This window comes from Nicotiana sylvestris, chromosome 7 (assembly GCF_000393655.2).
Source record: "Nicotiana sylvestris chromosome 7, ASM39365v2, whole genome shotgun sequence".
Lineage (NCBI taxonomy): Eukaryota > Viridiplantae > Streptophyta > Magnoliopsida > Solanales > Solanaceae > Nicotiana > Nicotiana sylvestris.
In genome coordinates this window covers 90,741,651-90,759,018 of record NC_091063.1, presented here as the reverse complement: position 1 = coordinate 90,759,018, position 17,368 = coordinate 90,741,651, and the positions used below count along the sequence as shown (strand labels likewise).

At 38.5% G+C, this 17,368-nt stretch overlaps 1 protein-coding gene across 1 annotated transcript; it reads left to right on the top strand.

The window, feature by feature from the left end:
• Positions 1-13,316: 13,316 nt before the first annotated feature.
• On the top strand, positions 13,317-13,856 carry LOC138873423 (uncharacterized). The gene has a single exon (XM_070151893.1). The coding sequence runs from the start codon at positions 13,317-13,319 to the stop codon at positions 13,854-13,856; it is 540 nt and encodes a 179-aa protein (XP_070007994.1).
• The last annotated feature ends 3,512 nt before the right edge of the window (positions 13,857-17,368 follow it).

The following is a 17,368-nucleotide window of genomic DNA, read 5'->3' as shown; positions in this document are numbered from 1 at the left end:
CATTTTTTTTGTACTCATTTCCATGATTATATATGTCTTAATTTTTTTTTGTTTTTTGTTTTGTTTTATAGGATAGCATAATCTTAGTTGCACAGAATTCAAATACATATTCTAACATACTTGATTATTTTTCAGGTTCTGGAGACATAATATTTGCGACCTGAAATTTTGGATGATGTTGGTAATGTGTAATTTTTTCTTTTTAATTGAATTAACTACAATCTCACTTTTGTGGCAATACCCTACATATTTGGTTATTTTTGGTTAATGCGACATATTTATGGCCTGCAATCTTAGCCGATGTTAGTCATGTATAATCTTTCTTTTTCAATTGGTTATGTTTAATGATAATATCATTTTTGTAAAGATTGTGCATGTTTATTTATATGAAATAGTGTAGTTTGTAGATTTATTTAGGTGTTTGTCACAAAGGCAAATTATTTTTCAGTTCTGGAGACATAATATTTGCAGCCTGAAATTTTGGTGGATGTTGGTCAAGTCTAATTTTTTCTTTTCAATTGGTCAGGATTAACTACAATCTCACTTTTGTGGCAATATCCTAACATATTTGGTTATTCTTGGTTCATGAGATATATTTACGGCTTGAAATCTTAACATATGTTGGTCCTGTATAATCTTTCTTTTTCAGTTGGTTATGTTTAACAATAATCTTACCTTTGTAAAGATTGGGCATGTGTATTTATATTGTATACTGTAATTTACAGATTCATTCAGGTGTTTGTCACAAAGATAAATTAGGAGAACAAAAGAGGAGTACTTTATCTTAGTGAGGGCGGAAAACACAAATTAGAGGGAGAAAAAGAAAGGAAAGTGAAATAAAAGGGAAAAAGGAAAAGAAAAAAATCGTACATTTCTATATCAAAAACTCTAGCTGCTTTTTCATGTTTCTAATTTCCTCCCTTTTTTAATTCTTTTTTTGGTTTACCATAAATACCAAAAAAATTGAAAAATATCAATTAGAGACTGTGCATGTGATTTGTATGAAATAGTGTAGTTTGCAAGAATTTATCTTAGTGACGGAGGAAAACATAAGTTAGAGGGAGAAAAAGAAGAAAAGAAGGAACGAGAGATAAAAGGAAAAAAAAAGAAAAATTTCGTACATTTCTTTTTTCTTTTTATGCAATGATCATGTAATATGACATATTTATCGCTAAGAAACACATTTATAATTATATGAAAAAGTCTTGAAGCTAATTGAAGAAATATTTGTATGTACTATAATTTTTTCAAATTATAAATTAAATTATGAAGGACTTTTTTATACATTAATTTATTTTTGTGACTGCGCGAAGCACGGCAAATTTACTAGTTATATGAATAATTTCGGAAACTATGTACTTATACAATTTTAATAGTATCTTACCAAAAATCATATTCTGCCACTTGCATAAGCATAAAAGATTGCAGTTTGGTCTTTATACTTGAACCTTGGATATTTATAGTTGATTAAGGATTTATTGTTGAAGATTGGTTTTATAGAGCTAATTATGATTAGGGGAGAAAAATTACTCAGTTAATTGATGGGAGAAATTCAAAAATAGCTAGAATTACAAGTGGTCATTCAAAAATAGCCACATTTTTAAAAGTAATCGAAATTTAGCTACTTTTCATGTAAAGATGAATCCGAACGAAAACACTGTTCAAAATCTGGAAAATACTCCAGCATAATATAATGGAGTTCCAGCATAAGTATACAGGAACTCCGGTATATTATAATGAAGTTCCAGTATAAGTATACTAGAACTCCAGCATATTATAATGTAGTTCCAGCATAAGTATAGTGGAACTCCAACATAATATACTGGAGTTCCAGTATAATATACCGGTCCAGTATAATATGCTGGAAGTTCATACGCAGGTGCTCCAATCTCCAGTATATTATGTTGGAACTTTTCGTGTGTTGGAGTTCCATCATAATATGCTGGAAAGTCATACACAGGTGCACCGATCTCCAGTATATTATGCTGGACCAGTCCCTGTTGCAGCAAAATAGTGGCTATTTTTCAATGACTTTGCAAACGCTGACTATTTTTGAATGAGCAGTTCGAAAACTGGCTATCCCGTGCTATTTTAACTTAATTGATTCGTCAAAATAAATGAATAACCTGTACCATCCTTTTTCAACATAAACCTTTGTCACATAACCATCACTCAATTAAATAAAGAGAAACTTTCAGAAACCACTATGTTTTAGTGGTTATTTGCTAGTTGTAGCTACCATTTATTATATTACTTTCTATAACTATGTTTTCAGGTTTTAAAGAGTGTGTTAGATGTATTTAAGCTACTGTATTTATGAATACACAGTATCATTTCTAGGCGTGAAACATGGGATTACAGCTGGACAGATTTTTGTATTCGACTGTATTCACGGCGTGAAATAGAGGATTACAGCTAGACAGATTATTGTATTCGATTGTATTCACGATATGTATTTGTGAATACAATAACGTAAATAGTGCAATTCATGGTCTATTCAGCTGTTTTTAAACGGAAAGTGAATCAATTAACATAATAGACTCCTAATATAGCTCAACAAACTCAATTATAACACACAAAATTTGTATTTTCATTTATAAAAAAGATTCTCAACCGAAAAATACCCCAAAAATATAACAATCTTCAGATAAAATATGCTGAATATTTTTCCCAGCCGATAAATACAACAAAAACAGAGCAATTTGAATACATATACATCTGAATACATAAATTATATTAATTAAAAAAAATATATGAATACATTCATGGAATACAACGAGACATTGAATACAATAAAATACATGGAATACAACGCGATACATTGAAATACAATGAAAAAAAGACAATGAATACAATGAAATACAGCGAGATACATTGAAATATATTAATAGAAAATTCAAGTTGCTCAGCCCCAAATACATTGAAATATATTAACAGAAAATTCAAGTTGCTCAGTCCCAAACTCCGTCGTCTTTGTTCAAGAACAACCCTAATGTCATCTCGTCTAGAGGGCCGCGATTTTGACTTGAAACGCCACTGTTTATGAGATGGACCAAAAATTTGAGTTCTACCTTGTTCATTCCCACCTTTAGCTGGCGCCCATGTAGGTCTAGCTACTGTTGTCATGCTTCAAAATTCTCCTCCAGCAAATCTATCAATAAAGATAACTTCTTTACTCATTTTAAACAAAAATAAGGCAAAAAATTAAATGCAAAACAAACTAGGGCAAAAGAAATACTAAGTTCAATGCAGTGGATTCCTTGAAAACAACATTGAGTTGCCGCATTGTATTATGGATGAGCCCTAAAATTGGAATTTGAAAATCGGATTTTTCGATTACCTAACGAAACGAGAATCAACGGCAGAATCAGAGAGATGGGTGAGTTGGGGACTTCGGATTCAGTTCGACCCGATACGCACCGGAGGGAGAAAGGAAGAAGGCACACAAATTATTTGGATATGTATTTAGGAGAATTATGGTTGTATTCGTGGAGAAAGACTGGAGTTGAGAGAGAGAGATGGAGTAGAGAAAAATCTGAAAGAATGAGAGAGAAAAATAATACAAGGCGTATTTTATGGCTTAAGAATAGGAGGTGACCATAAATTGATATTTGACTATAAAAATTAAAAGGTAGCTATGAAATATAATTTTTTAAAAGAATATTTATTTAAAATAAATAGGGTATCAACCTTTGCTATAGGAGGTAAAAATTCCTTAAATAAACGTTCAAAAAATCTTAATATACGATACATTGCAATTAAAATTTATAAATATAATTTGTAATCAAAGGAAGAAAGTAAAATATAATAATTAATAAATCATAACTCATAAAATTACATTTTAAATTATTTAATATTGTCCATAATATAATTTTCTTACATTGTAATATTAAATTCTAGTTCTAGCGTTAATTGCAAAAGAAAGTTAACAATTTCATGTTTGATACAATCATTAGATGCGGAAAATGTTAGTAATCTGCATCTAAAAAATAAATTCGGGAAACTTAAGCAACGTAAAACACAAATGTAGAAGAAACAGAATTATATTCGAGCCCACTGAATCTACAGTGTTTCCTTAAGGAACTTAATTCCTTCCTAGTATCCGAGATTTAGGAATATTTTCTCCCAAGATAGAACGAACAACCTCATTGGTATAGAGGTACTTCAAACTCCAGTGACCAATGAACGCAAAGATAGGAAGCAATCATACTTTGAAAAACTTACCGTTAAATGCAGAAAGAGAAAGAACTTCAAAATTTTCGTAAGGAAAATATGAGGGAATGACCAGGTATTCGTAGCCAAACATTTGGGTTGAACAAAGAGGTGCAACTCAAAAGTTGCAGCCTTTCAGTTGACCTTCCACGAAAATGGTCATCACGTAAATAGTTATTTCCACAAAAAATAAAAAGAAGAATAAAACTGGAGAAAAAATTAAATTACCGTTACAAAAACGTTGGATTAGAAATATTAATATAATCTTAATATTTAACGAATAAATTTGGTTCAAAAAGTTAATCAATTAATCATATCATTTGACTAAAACCGAAGTCGAAAACCGAAGTCGAAGTCGAGGCGAGCGAGCGAGCGAGCGACGATGACGCGAGATTTTACTTCTTCTCAACTCTTTAAGAGCTAGAAGAAGCACATTTGTATATATATCCAATATGGGATAATACTCTTTTGCACATAAGGGAGATTTAAATTTTTTTATTCCCTACATTTTTCATTCACACCATTTTAAGCTACTTTTAAGCTTAAACCCCAACAATCCCTTAATTGAACGGGGAATGGCTACAAAACAAAAATATCCATGAAAACTGTGTGATTCGCAAGCAAGGATTAATTGCATATGGATAAGTAGATATTCTTTTGAACTTCCTTTAGTGAACTTATATAAGATATACTCGACCAATCGATAGATTTTATATCTTTAAACTGTCGAACTTTGATATATATATATATATATATATATATATAGATATAGATAAAAACATTCATAAGTCATACAATCAACCCTTAACCGTCTTTGATTCTCATTGTTGTGTTTGTTTTAGCCATGAACATCGTTCATATGTGCGTAGAGAACTGGCCGTACAGAATTCTCCTTGAATCGACTAACACTTCACACTTACATAGATGATTCCTAAACGTGTTATCCGTAGATACACTATTTGGTATCTTCGTATCAAACTTAAAAACTATTAAAATGCCTTAGTGCTTTATCGTTGGTACTAAGCATTATCTCATCACGGGAATGGACTAAATTATTTTATTCGACAATGTTGAACCATCATTAACGAATTTGTTTGATCTCTTTGAACCTAGATTTTGAGATCTTCAGTCTTCTAGGCAGAGTTACCACAACAATAATGTGCCCTCGACTGTCGCACCCTATTTTCTCTCGAAAGCGGGTTTCGATGTGTGACAACTCTTTTAAAGGAGGTACTAAAGGAAAAGAGTCGTCACCTAACGATTTTAAGGTGCGTCAGGGCACCTATTTGCAAATAACTCTATTTTAGCTAGTCCGTGTCACCAAAGATTGGGTAAGGGCTCAAATTACCTCGAAGAGAAGATATTAGTGGGTCCAGGCCAAATTTTATACTATGCGAATTAGATAATTAAGCTAGGTGATCAAATAAGCAAGGAAAGGTATAGAAGTTGAAGACGCTATTACAACACATAAAAATAAATGATCAATACAAATCTTAAATTTTACAAGGGTACAACTGCATTGGTCTATGTTAAATGACTAAGTGTGAATAACAAGTATATAAAGCAAAAAAAGGGGGGGGGGGGGGGGGTGATCCTAAGTTTTTTAGCCTAAAGAATCACTTTGTGCAACATAAATAATACTTCACAACTCCCTTAAGGTAGGGGTTGCTCATTTTAAGAATTTACACCTCGATCCCCTAATAACTGCATTCCCCATGTTTGTTTCTACTATTGTAAGTTGTCGGGAAGGTTCGTTTTGGATTTCGGAATGTTTTGGGACACTTAGTCCCTAAATGAGAGTTTAAGCTTTAGAATTTGGATCGTATTCAGAGCAGTGTGAAGACAGCCTCGGAATGGAATTCCGACAGTTCCGTTAGCTCAGTTGGGTGATTTCAGGCTTAAGGGCATGTTCGAATTGTGTTTTGGAGGTCCGTAGCTTATTTAGGCTTGAAATGCCGAGAGTTGAATTTTTGAAGTTTCTGGTTCGATAGTGAGATTTTGATCTAGGGTCAGAATGGAATTCCGAGAGTTGGAGTAGCTCCGTAGTGTTGAATGTGATGTGTGCGCAAAATTTCAGGTCACTCGGACGAGGTTTGATAGACTTTTTGATCCTTAGGCTTGGATTGGAGAATGATTTGTGGTTTTAGCGTTGTTTGATGTGATTTGAGGGTGGGAATAAGTTTGTATGATGTTTTAGGATTGGTTGGCATATTTGGTTGAGGTCCCGGGGGCCTCGTGTGCTTAACAGAAGTTGAATTGGACTTAAGAAAATTTGAAGTTGGCTGAACCTATCATAATCGCACCTGCGTGTATGGGACCGCAGGTGCGGCACTGCAGAAGCGGTATGAGGACCGCAGGTGCGGTCTGAGGTGATTTTGAGATTGGCCGCAGATGTGGCCCAGTTATCGCAAAAATGGGACCGCATCTGCGGAAAAGAGGTCGCAGGTGCGGAAGGGTCGCTTTTCCTGAAAATTCATAGGTGCTGGTTATTTCCACAGAAGCGGGACCGCAGGTGCGGTCCCATGGTCGCAGAAGCGGTTTCGCTGGTCAGAAAAAGGGAAATTTCGAGGGTTTGAAATCAAAACTTGGAAAAATAATTTGGAGCTCAGTTGAGGGCGATTTTGGGAGGATTTTGAAGAGGAAATGAGTGGGTAACGATTCCTAATCCCTTTCTAGTTATATTCTTATAATCTAATCTTAGTTTTGTCATTTAATTTCGGATTTTGGATGAAAATTGGGAAAACGTTGAGAAAAGTTCTTAGGCCTAATTTTGGGGTTTTGATTGAGGTTTCGGTATCGAATTTGAGGGATTTTGGTATGGTTAGACTCGTGAGTGAATGGGTGTTCATAATTTATAATTTTTACTCGATTCCGAGACGTGGGCCCGGAGAAGATTTTTGGACGTGTTCCTATTTTCTTGTCTTAGCTTCGTTTCCTTTAGCTAAATTAGTTGTTTGTAGTTGTATTTACGCATTGATATTTATTTGATTAGATTTGGGCCATCCGGAGTTGGGTACTCGTGGCAAGAATGTGATATCGAGTTGATTGAGCTGGTTCGAGGTAAGTGGCTTGCCTAACCTTGTGTGAGGGAAACTCCCTTTAGGATTTGATATTGTTGATATATGAAATGCCTTCTACATGAGGTGACGAGTGCGCGCATGTGCTAATTATTGAAAATCCTGTTTTCATTAAGTAAATATAACTGTGTTTTCTTCCCTATTTATACTACTTGCAATTTAAGCCTACTGTTAGCTTAAGGAAGCATGTCTAATTGACTTAATTGCTTTACTTGCTCAAACTGCTTATTTGAATTATATGTGGCATGCTAGGTTAGAAATACCTGTTTTACCTTGGTATGAAATTTGGATTGAATTGAATATTCTTCGTGTTGCTGCTATGTGTTTACTTTGGGGCTATGGGATGGTATCCCGGGAGATCCCCCTGCATGTTTGCTTTGGGACTACGGATTTCTATTCCGGTAGATCCCCCTGCACATTTATATTGGAACTACGGGACTGCACCCTGTAGATTCCCCTAGTACTGGGTATTTACATTTGGAACTACGAATTGGGATTCCGGTAGATCCCCGTGCACTATAAGTTGGACTACGGGACGACACCCAGGAGATCCATTGGATATTTACATTTGGGGACTATAGGAAGGTATCCTGGGAGATCCCTAGTTTCTATCTCTATGTGGAGTTATATTCTTTCTGTGATTTCTCTCTCTGTAGTAGTTGTTATTAGTTTTATTATCCTATGTTACTTCTTATTGTTTCATTTCTTTATATATATATTTACACACACACACACACACACACATACACACATACACACACACACACACACATATATATATATATATATATATATATATATATATATATATATGTAACGGTAGGGCCCTGACCTTCCTTGTTACTACTCGAACGAGGTTAGGCTTGACACTTACTGGGTACCGCTGTGGTGTACTTATACCCTTTCCTGCACATGTTTTTCGTGTGCAGATCCAGGTTCTTCGACTCAGCTCTACTATCCTTGAGGCGAGGCGATTCTTCAGAGACTTTGAGGTATATCTGCCGCGTCCACAGACCGAGGAGTCCCTCTCCATTCTCTCTTATAGTTATAGCCCTTCTATATTTATCTTGATTTAGACATTCTGGAGTTAGAGCACCATGTAGTATCCATAGCTTGTGATTTCATGAGATTCCAGATTTTTGAGAGATCTTTTCAGTCGAGAGTGTGTATTTGTATATGCCGAGTGACATTTTAAACTTTTTCATTATGTTATTCTGTAGTTTCTACTAGTTTTTATCTGTTGTTTCCTTTTTCCACAAAGTGTTAGGCTTACCTAGTCGTACAGACTAGGTGCCGTCACGATAGTTCACGGAGAGCGAACTGGGATCGTGATAGGTTGGTATCAGAGCTCTAGGTTCATAGGAGTCATGAACCACAAGCCGGTTTATTAGAGTCTCGTGGATCGATATGGAGACGTCTGTACTTATCTACGAGAGGCTATGTAACTGTTAGGAAAATTCCACTTCATTTGATTTCCTTGTCGTGCGAGATTTTTGATATCATAATTCTAAACTTCTGTCTTCTATTCTCTCATAGATGGTGAGGACACGTGCTACCAGATATGATCAGGCACCTGCGCCCCCTACTGGAGTTGTCTGTGATGACAAAATCGAAGGCGACAACCTCGGTACGGGCAGGAAGGGCATAATAACTAGCTTGGCCTCCCCCTATAGGGCGACCTCTACCTCCCCGACCTCCACCTCTAGTTGGCTGAGCAGGTGGGGTAGAAACTGGTGCTGTGATCATAGCTTGAGAACTCTGCAGAGCACACTATGGCTGAGACGTCTGTGGAGGTGCACCCCTCCTAAGTTTGGGGCAACCCCTCACCATATGGCGTGTGTCACCACACTCAAACAAGCTCTGGGATGATATGGTGGTTGTAACTGGCTCGGGCCAGGTCTGCTGGACTGACCATTGAAAGCACCCCATGTAGGAAGCGTACTAGATACTGGAGGTGCATAATAAGGCTCCTGAGGTCTAGGAGGAGCTGGAATACCACTGGCTGTTGGAAGAGCTAAATGAATGGGGCGACTCATATAACCCCTACCATGACGAACTGCAACTAAAGCACGGGTACCAAAATAATGGCCCGACTCTCGAGACCTATTGGCCTCCCTCTCCTCTCTATCCCGAGCATGCATACCCTCCACTCTCCTAGCAATGCTCAACACCTGTTGATATGAAATATCCATCTCCAACTCACGAGCCATGCTAGAACTGATGCTGGGAATGAGCCCCTCAATAAACCGGCAAAACCTCTCACGAACAGTAGAAAACAAAGCTGGTGCATATCTAGCCATACTAGTGAAACAGACAGCATACTCCGAGACAGTTATAGTACCCTGGCGCAAATGCTCAAACTCGTCGCGCCATGCGTCCCTGAGGCTCTGAGGAACATACTCTCTCAGGAACATATCTAAAAACTAAGTCTAAGTCAGGGAAGTTGCCTCATCTGGACTGTCTAACTCATAAGTACGCCACCACTCATAGGCGGCTCCTCAAAGCTAGAAGGTAGTGAAGGAAACCCCACTCGATCTTGATATACCCATGGTACGGAGGATACGGTAGCACTCCTCTAGAAATCCCAGAGCATCATCTAATGCTAGACCACTGAATGCATGAGGCTTGTACTTCTTGAACCTCTCAAGCCTCCGCTGCTCATCCTCAAAAGTCGATGCCCTATCCTCGGGCCATCAGGGGCTATAGGTTGTGCCGGTATAATCTTTGGGACTTTCTCAACATGAACTCGCTGCTCAGGAGTGCGGGTGGCGGGAGTCTGTGCTCCTCCCCAGCCTGAGATGTGGCTGCAGCAAGGGGAAGCAACCCTGCCTGAGCCAGAGTGGTGTACATGCTCATAAACTGTGCAAGAGTCTCCTGAAGAGCTGGAGTAGTTGTAGCAGTAGGAATATCAGGTTCCTAGGCTCCGACGGGAGCTGCTGGTGGCTCCTATATGGCAACTCGTGCGGGTGCTCTGGCTGCACCGCGTGCGCGTCCTCGGCTTCTATCCCGGCCCCGACCTCGGTATTGTCCTGGTTTGTCATAGAGATGCATCGGTTCTATTCTATCCATGCTCCACTTATTCTTATGTGTCTTCTTATTTCCCCCCGCAATTGGGCGTATCTCGGGATTCTTTGAGTTCCCATGTTTATGTTTCTACTCTTGTGGGGGATTCTCTTGTTGTGGACTGCATTTATTGGTCCTGTTTGGTTGCTCTTAGTGGTTTTGAGACCAGAGCCAATTTATTATTGCTCAGCATGGTAGATTTTGATGTTATATTGGGCATGGACTGGTTGTCGCCCCATTATGCTATTCTTGATTGTCACGCCGAAACCGTGACGTTGGCTATGCCAGGTGTACCGCGAGTAGAGTGGAGGGATACCTTAGATCATACTTCCAGTAGAGTTATTTCATTCCTTAAGGCTCATCGTATGGTTGAGAAGGGGTGTGATGCGTATCTAGCTTATGTGAAAGATGTCAGTATTGATACCCCTACAGTTGATTCAGTCCCAGTAGTACGAGATTTCTCTGATGTGTTCCCAGCTGATCTTTTGAGCATGCCGCCCGATAGAGATATTGATTTTGGCATTGATCTGTTGCCGGGTACCCAGCCCATTTCTATTCCCCCGTATCGTATGGCCCCTCTTGAGTTGAAGGATCATTTACAGGAATTGCTTGATAAGGGTTTTATTCGGCCCAGTGTATCACCTTGGGGTGCTCTTGTCTTGTTTGTGAAGAAAAAGGATGGTTATATGTCGTATGTGCATTGATTATCGCCAGTTGAGCAAAGTAACAGTGAAGAACCGTTATCCTTTGCCTCGTATTAATGATTTGTTTAAACAGCTACAGGGTGCATTAGTGTTTTATAAGATTGACTTGCGTTCAAGTTACCATCAGTTGAAGATTCGGGAGCCAGATATCCCGAAGACTACTTTCAGGACCCGGTATGGTCATTACGAGTTCCTTGTTATGTCATTTGGGCTGACCAATGCCCCAACAACCTTCATGCATTTGATACACAATGTGTTTCAGCCATATATTGACTCGTTCATCATTGTTTTATTTATGATATTCTGGTATAGTCCCAGAGTCGGGAAGATCATGAGCATCACCCGAGGACATTACTTCAGACTTTGAGAGAAAAGAAGTTATATGCAAAGTTCTCAAAATGTGAGTTTTGGTTGGATTCCGTGGAATTCTTGGGACACGTGGTATCGAGTGAGGGTATACAGGTGGATCCAAAGAAAGTGGAAGCAGCGCAGAGTTGGCCTAGACCATCCTCAGCTACAGAGATCCGCAGTTTTCTTGGCTTGGCGGGTTAGTACCATCGATTTGTTGAAGGGTTTTCATCCATTGCAGCACCTATGACAAGGCTGAACCAGAAGGGTGCTCCGTTCCAGTGGACGGAAAAGTGTGAGGCGAGCTTCTAGAAGCTCAAGACAGCTTTGACTACAACCCCAGTTTTGATATTGCTTACAGGTTCGGGGTCTTATATTGTCTATTGTGATGCCTCGAGGATCGTCCTTGGAGCGGTATTGATGCAAGACGGTAGGGTGATTGCCTACGCATCCAGACAGTTGAAGGTACATGAGAAAAATTATTCTGTCCATGATCTCGAGTTAGTTGCTATTGTTCACGCTGTGAATATCTAGCGTCATTATTTGTACGGTGTTCCTTGTGAGATCTATACGGATCACCAGAGTTTGCAGCATCTGTTTAAGCAGAAGGATCTTAACTTGGGCCAGAGGAGGTGGTTAGAGCTACTGAAGGTGATGGGATTAAGGTCTTTTAATCTATGTTTTGATGATCTATAAACTTTTTGTATAGAACTAGATAAAGGACTTGAAGCATGCCTGGTACAATCATTATCAAGTTAATCAACTCAAGGTAATCTGGTCAGTGTGCCTATAGATTCACAAGAACCAGATTAGGGACTTGATCCCTTGGTGTTCCCCTGTCAGAAGAATAAGCCAACTATACAGCTGAAAAGCAACTGCAAAAAGTGACTACCTGCAACTGTACACACGATAGTGCAACAGACAGTGCAGTAGTCACTTCCCATTAGGAAGAGCCATGTACTAACCAAGAATTGACATCACCATTGTGAATTGACATCACCATGGTGATGTTTTTTGTAGTATAACAACCTGGTGCAAGGAACAAGATTTTTTTGAGTGTTTTCACTGATATTCTTTCAAGTGCTAAAAACACCTCTCTCAAGAACAAAGCTGCTGCAACCTCAAGGACCAGATCCAAAGATTGAAGATATCTTAAGTCCTTAGGTTTGTTGAGTCTTTGTTATTTGTTCTTAATTGTAACTCCGATCTTGCTTTATCAGAAGCTTTATTTTAGGAAACTCAAAATCATAAACCATCTGGGTTTGTGTCTTGGATAGAGTTAGTCGAGTTGTGAAGTCTTTGTAATAGAGTTATTACAAAGTGGCTTGTAATAGAGTTGTTACAAGTTAGTGAGTGATTAAGTCTTTGTAATAGAGTTAATACAAAGTGGCTTGTAATATTTAGAGTGATTAAAGTCTTTGTAACTCGAGAGTACAAAGTGGCTTGTGGTAAGAGTATCACAAGTTAGTTGAGTTAAATTCTTTGTAATGGAGTCATTACAAAGTGTCTTGTAATAGGTGTTTACAAGTTAGTGAAGTTGAAATCCTACCAGAGTAGGTCGTGGTTTTTGTCCCCTTGAGTTGAGATTTTTCCATGTAAAAATCATGTGTCTCATTTACATACTGGTTCAGTAGTTAGCAATATGGGAACTGATATAGGACCAGATCTCTATACAGATTAGTTCGTTAGTATTTTCAGTGGAAACTCATAGAGGACCAGGTACTCTACAGTTGGTGGACTCATATAAATTATCAATTGGTATTAGAGTCAGTTCTTTCTAAAAGGTTAACACCTAGAAAGGATCTCAATGGTTGCTCCACCTAACTTTGAGGAAGGACAATCAACCTACAGACCCCCTAGATTCAATGGTTAGTATTACGGTTGGTGGAAGAGTTATATGCATAATTTCATAATGGCAGAAGATTCAAAGCTATGGGACGTCATTTGTGATGGTCCACATGTTCCTATGAGGAAGCTTGGAGAAACTAGAACAATGGTGCCAAAAAATAGAAATGAATACAGTGATATTGACAGAAAAGCTGTAGAAAAGAACTTTCGTGCCAAGAAAATCTTGATATGTGGTATAAGACCTGATGAGTACAATATAATCTCAGCATGTGATTCTACCAAGGAAATATGGGAAGCATTGCAAACGACACATGAAGGAACTACTCAGGTTAAACAGTCCAAGATTGACATACTCAACACCGAGTATGAGATCTTCAGGATGAATGATGATGAGTCTATACAAGATATGCACACTAGATTCACATCTATCATAAATGAGCTTTATTCACTTGGAGAAGTTATTCCCAGAAACAAGCTTGTAAGGAAAGTTCTCAGTGTTCTACCTGGCTCTTGGGAGAGTAAGGTGAATGCTATCACCGAAGCTAAAGATTTACAAACTCTAGCCATGGATGAGCTGATTGGAAATCTGAAGACATACAGATGAAAAAACAGAGAGACAGTGAAAGAAGAGAGCCGAAGAAAGAGAAGAACATGGTGCTCAAGGCTTAAAACAATGACTCAAGTGAAGAAGATAGTGATATGGCCTACTCACCAAAATATTTCAAAAGATGGTTCAAAGAAATGGTGGTATACCTAAGAGAGATAGCACAAGCAAACCAAGAAACTATGATCTCTGTCACAAGTGCGGAAAGCTAGGGCATTTCATCAAAGACTGCCCACTTCTGAAATAGGAGCATTACAAACACAACTCTGACACAACAGCAAAATGGAACCTGGTTCTTGACAAATGTTTCAACAAAAAAAGTGCAGCTGACAATGTTGTGAAGCAAGCTCTTGCTGCATGGGGAGACTCGTCCAATGAATCAGAAGGGGAACCAGGTGCAGAAAACAGTTCCATGACGGCAGTGGAAAATGAAGCAAAGGAATATGATTCATTGTTTGCATTGATGGCTCAATTTGATGACGATGAAAAGGATGAAAGTGATGAGGCAAATTTCAGGGATGTTCAGAGAAATCTGAAGTCTTACTCTTCTAAGAAATTGATATCTCTATCAAATGTTTTAATTGATGCATGTTATAGTCTTGATAATGATAAGGAAACCCTGGCCATAGAGCTAGGAGATGCTGAACACTCTAGAGATGATTTGGTGGTCTGTATGGTGGATTTAAATGAGACCATAACTAATCTTGAAAAAGAAAAGGAAGCTCTAACTGAAAAAATAAATAGTGTAGAAAATGAGAGAGATGACTTGATGGTAGTGGTTATTGACTTGAAGGAAACCATTGAAAACCTAAGCAAAGAAAAGAATGCCTAGAAGAGAAAATTGTTGATACTAAGCAAGCAAGGGATGACTTTTTGGTGGTTATCACAGATCTAGAGGAAGCCATTGAGGGACTCTAATCTGAACATAGGCATGTAAGTATTGAAAAAGGGAAGGGAGTAGCTAGTGAGACACACATCAAACTTGAAAAAGAATTAAATGCTGTGAGAACTAGTCTATGTGGTGAACTCGAGAAAAATTGGCAGCTTCAAGCTGAATTGAAGAAAGTAAAAATTGATCTTGAGAAATCTCTCAAGTGGACCTGGTCCTTAGATGCTGTCACTACCATGTACTTCAAAAATAGTGGAAATAGGCAGGGAATCGGGTTCCAAAAGGAGAAAACTCCTTAAAACCCTCACATCAAGTACGTCACAGTTCCTGATAATTGGCTTTGTACCCACTGTGGGAACAATGGGCACTTCAAAGAAAATTGCCAGGCCAGGGTTCTATCTGTACAGAAAAATAAAGTGTTTGCTGAAAAAGTGACTACTAAAGAGGGACCAGGTACCACTCGCAAAAAATGAATGCTGCCTGCATAGATTAGAAAAGCTCTTATTCATCCATTTTCTCATTACAAGGGACCTAAACTAGTTTGGGTTCCTAAATCTAACCCATAATTTATATGTGCAGGGAACAGTGAGAGGAAGCAGACTGCAATGGATTAAGGACAGTGGATGTTCAAAGTATATGACTGGAAATACCATGGATTTTCTCTCACTGAAAGCCCTGCAGGGAGGGAATGTATCCTTTGGAAATGAAAAAAAGGGTACATTCTAGGTGTCGTAAAGGTTGGAAAGTCTCTTTCATACTCAATTGAGAACGTGTACTATGTTGATGTCCTGAAGTACATTCTCTTGAGTGTCTCTCAAATTTGTGATAAAGGGAACAAAGTAGAGTTCTTGTTTAAAGTGTGCACAGTTACTAATCTGGTAACTGGCAAAGTAGTCCTAGTAGACAAAAGATATAAGAACATCTACGTTGCTGACTTTGAATCTCTACAAGCTGCTGATATGAGATGCTTGAAGTTAGTTGATGATGACGCAGAACTTTGGCATAGAAGATTGGGGCATGCAAGCTTCTCACTTCTGAATAAATTGATTTAGAAGGACGTGGTTCGTCATCTACCAAATTCAAGATTCACCTGGTCACTATTTCTTATAACAAAGGATGAGACTTTCAAGGTATTTTTGGCCTTTGTCAAGAAGATCCAAGTGAAGATGGAATTGAAGGTAGCATGCATCAGATGTGACCATGGGACAGAATTTGACAACGCCAAATTTGATGAAGTTTTGTAACGAAAATAGGATCACTCACAACTTCTCAGCACCAAGGGCTCCATAGCAAAATGATGTTGTTGAAAGAAAGAACAGAACTCTAGAAGACATGGCACGGACAATGCTCATTGACAGTGGAATTGCCAAAATGTTTTGGGCAGAAGCAATAAACACTGCTTGCTACTTGGTGAATAGCTGTATGATCAGGTCCCTCCTAACAAAACCCCCTATGAGCTTCTCAATGGAAGAAAACTAAAGATAACTCATCTGAGAATCTTTGGATGCAAATTCTATGTTCTCAACAACGGGAAGGACCAGCTTGGGAAGTTTGATGCAAAAAGTGATGAAGGAATCCTTCTGGGATACTCCCCTCAGAGCAAAGCCCACAAAGTCTACAACAAAAAGGTACACTTTGTGGAAGGAAGTATTCACGTGCTATTCAACGAGACACCCTCCTCTAACAAAGGAGGAAACAATGATGATCAACATAAAAAACCACTTTTGGTCCCTGGGAAATATCTGATGTTTCAAATGGGAAGGCTGATATGATGAGTCAGATGAAGGAGACAGGTGAAGACAATGCAACATCCTCTTCCACTTCTCAAGAGGAACCTGGTACTTCAATTACTACCACTGAAGCTGAAGAAAGAGTTGGAGATGCAGTGCAAGGAACTTCACAAGTAGCAGAATAAGGAGTGCAAGGAAATCCATTGCAATGTAAGAGGAACTACATCAATTTGAAATAAACAAGGTATGGCACCTGGTACCTAGACCCTCAAACAGAACCATCATAGGGACCAGGTGGGTATTCAGGAATAAGCTGGATGAACATGGAAATACTATAAGGAACAAAGCAATGTTTGCTGTCCAAGGATACAATCAGGAGGAAGGGATCGATTATAATAAAACTTTTGCCCCAGTAGCTTGCATGGAAGCTACTAGGATCCTCATTACCTTTGCTTCACATATGGAATTCACCCTATTCCAAATGGACGTGAAGAGTGCCTTCCTGAATGGTTTTCTTAAGGAAGAAGTCTATATCAAGCTACCTCCAGGTTTTTAACGTTATGTACATCCTGAACATGTATTCAAATTGGATAAGGCACTGTACGGATTGAAGCAGGCCCCTAGATCCTGGTACGAGAGACTATCCAAGTTTCTCTTGGAAAATGGCTTCACAATAGGAAAGATTGACAATACACTGTCTTTGAAGAAACGGGGAAGGAACCTGCTCATTGTTCAGATTTATGTGGATGACATCATATTTGGAGCTACAACTGACTCATTAAGTGAAGAATATGCTAAAATCATGGGAAGTGAGTTTGAAATGAGTATGATGGGGGAACTTAATGTCTTCCTGGGTCTTCAAGTGAAATAGTCCATAAGGGGAACATGTATCA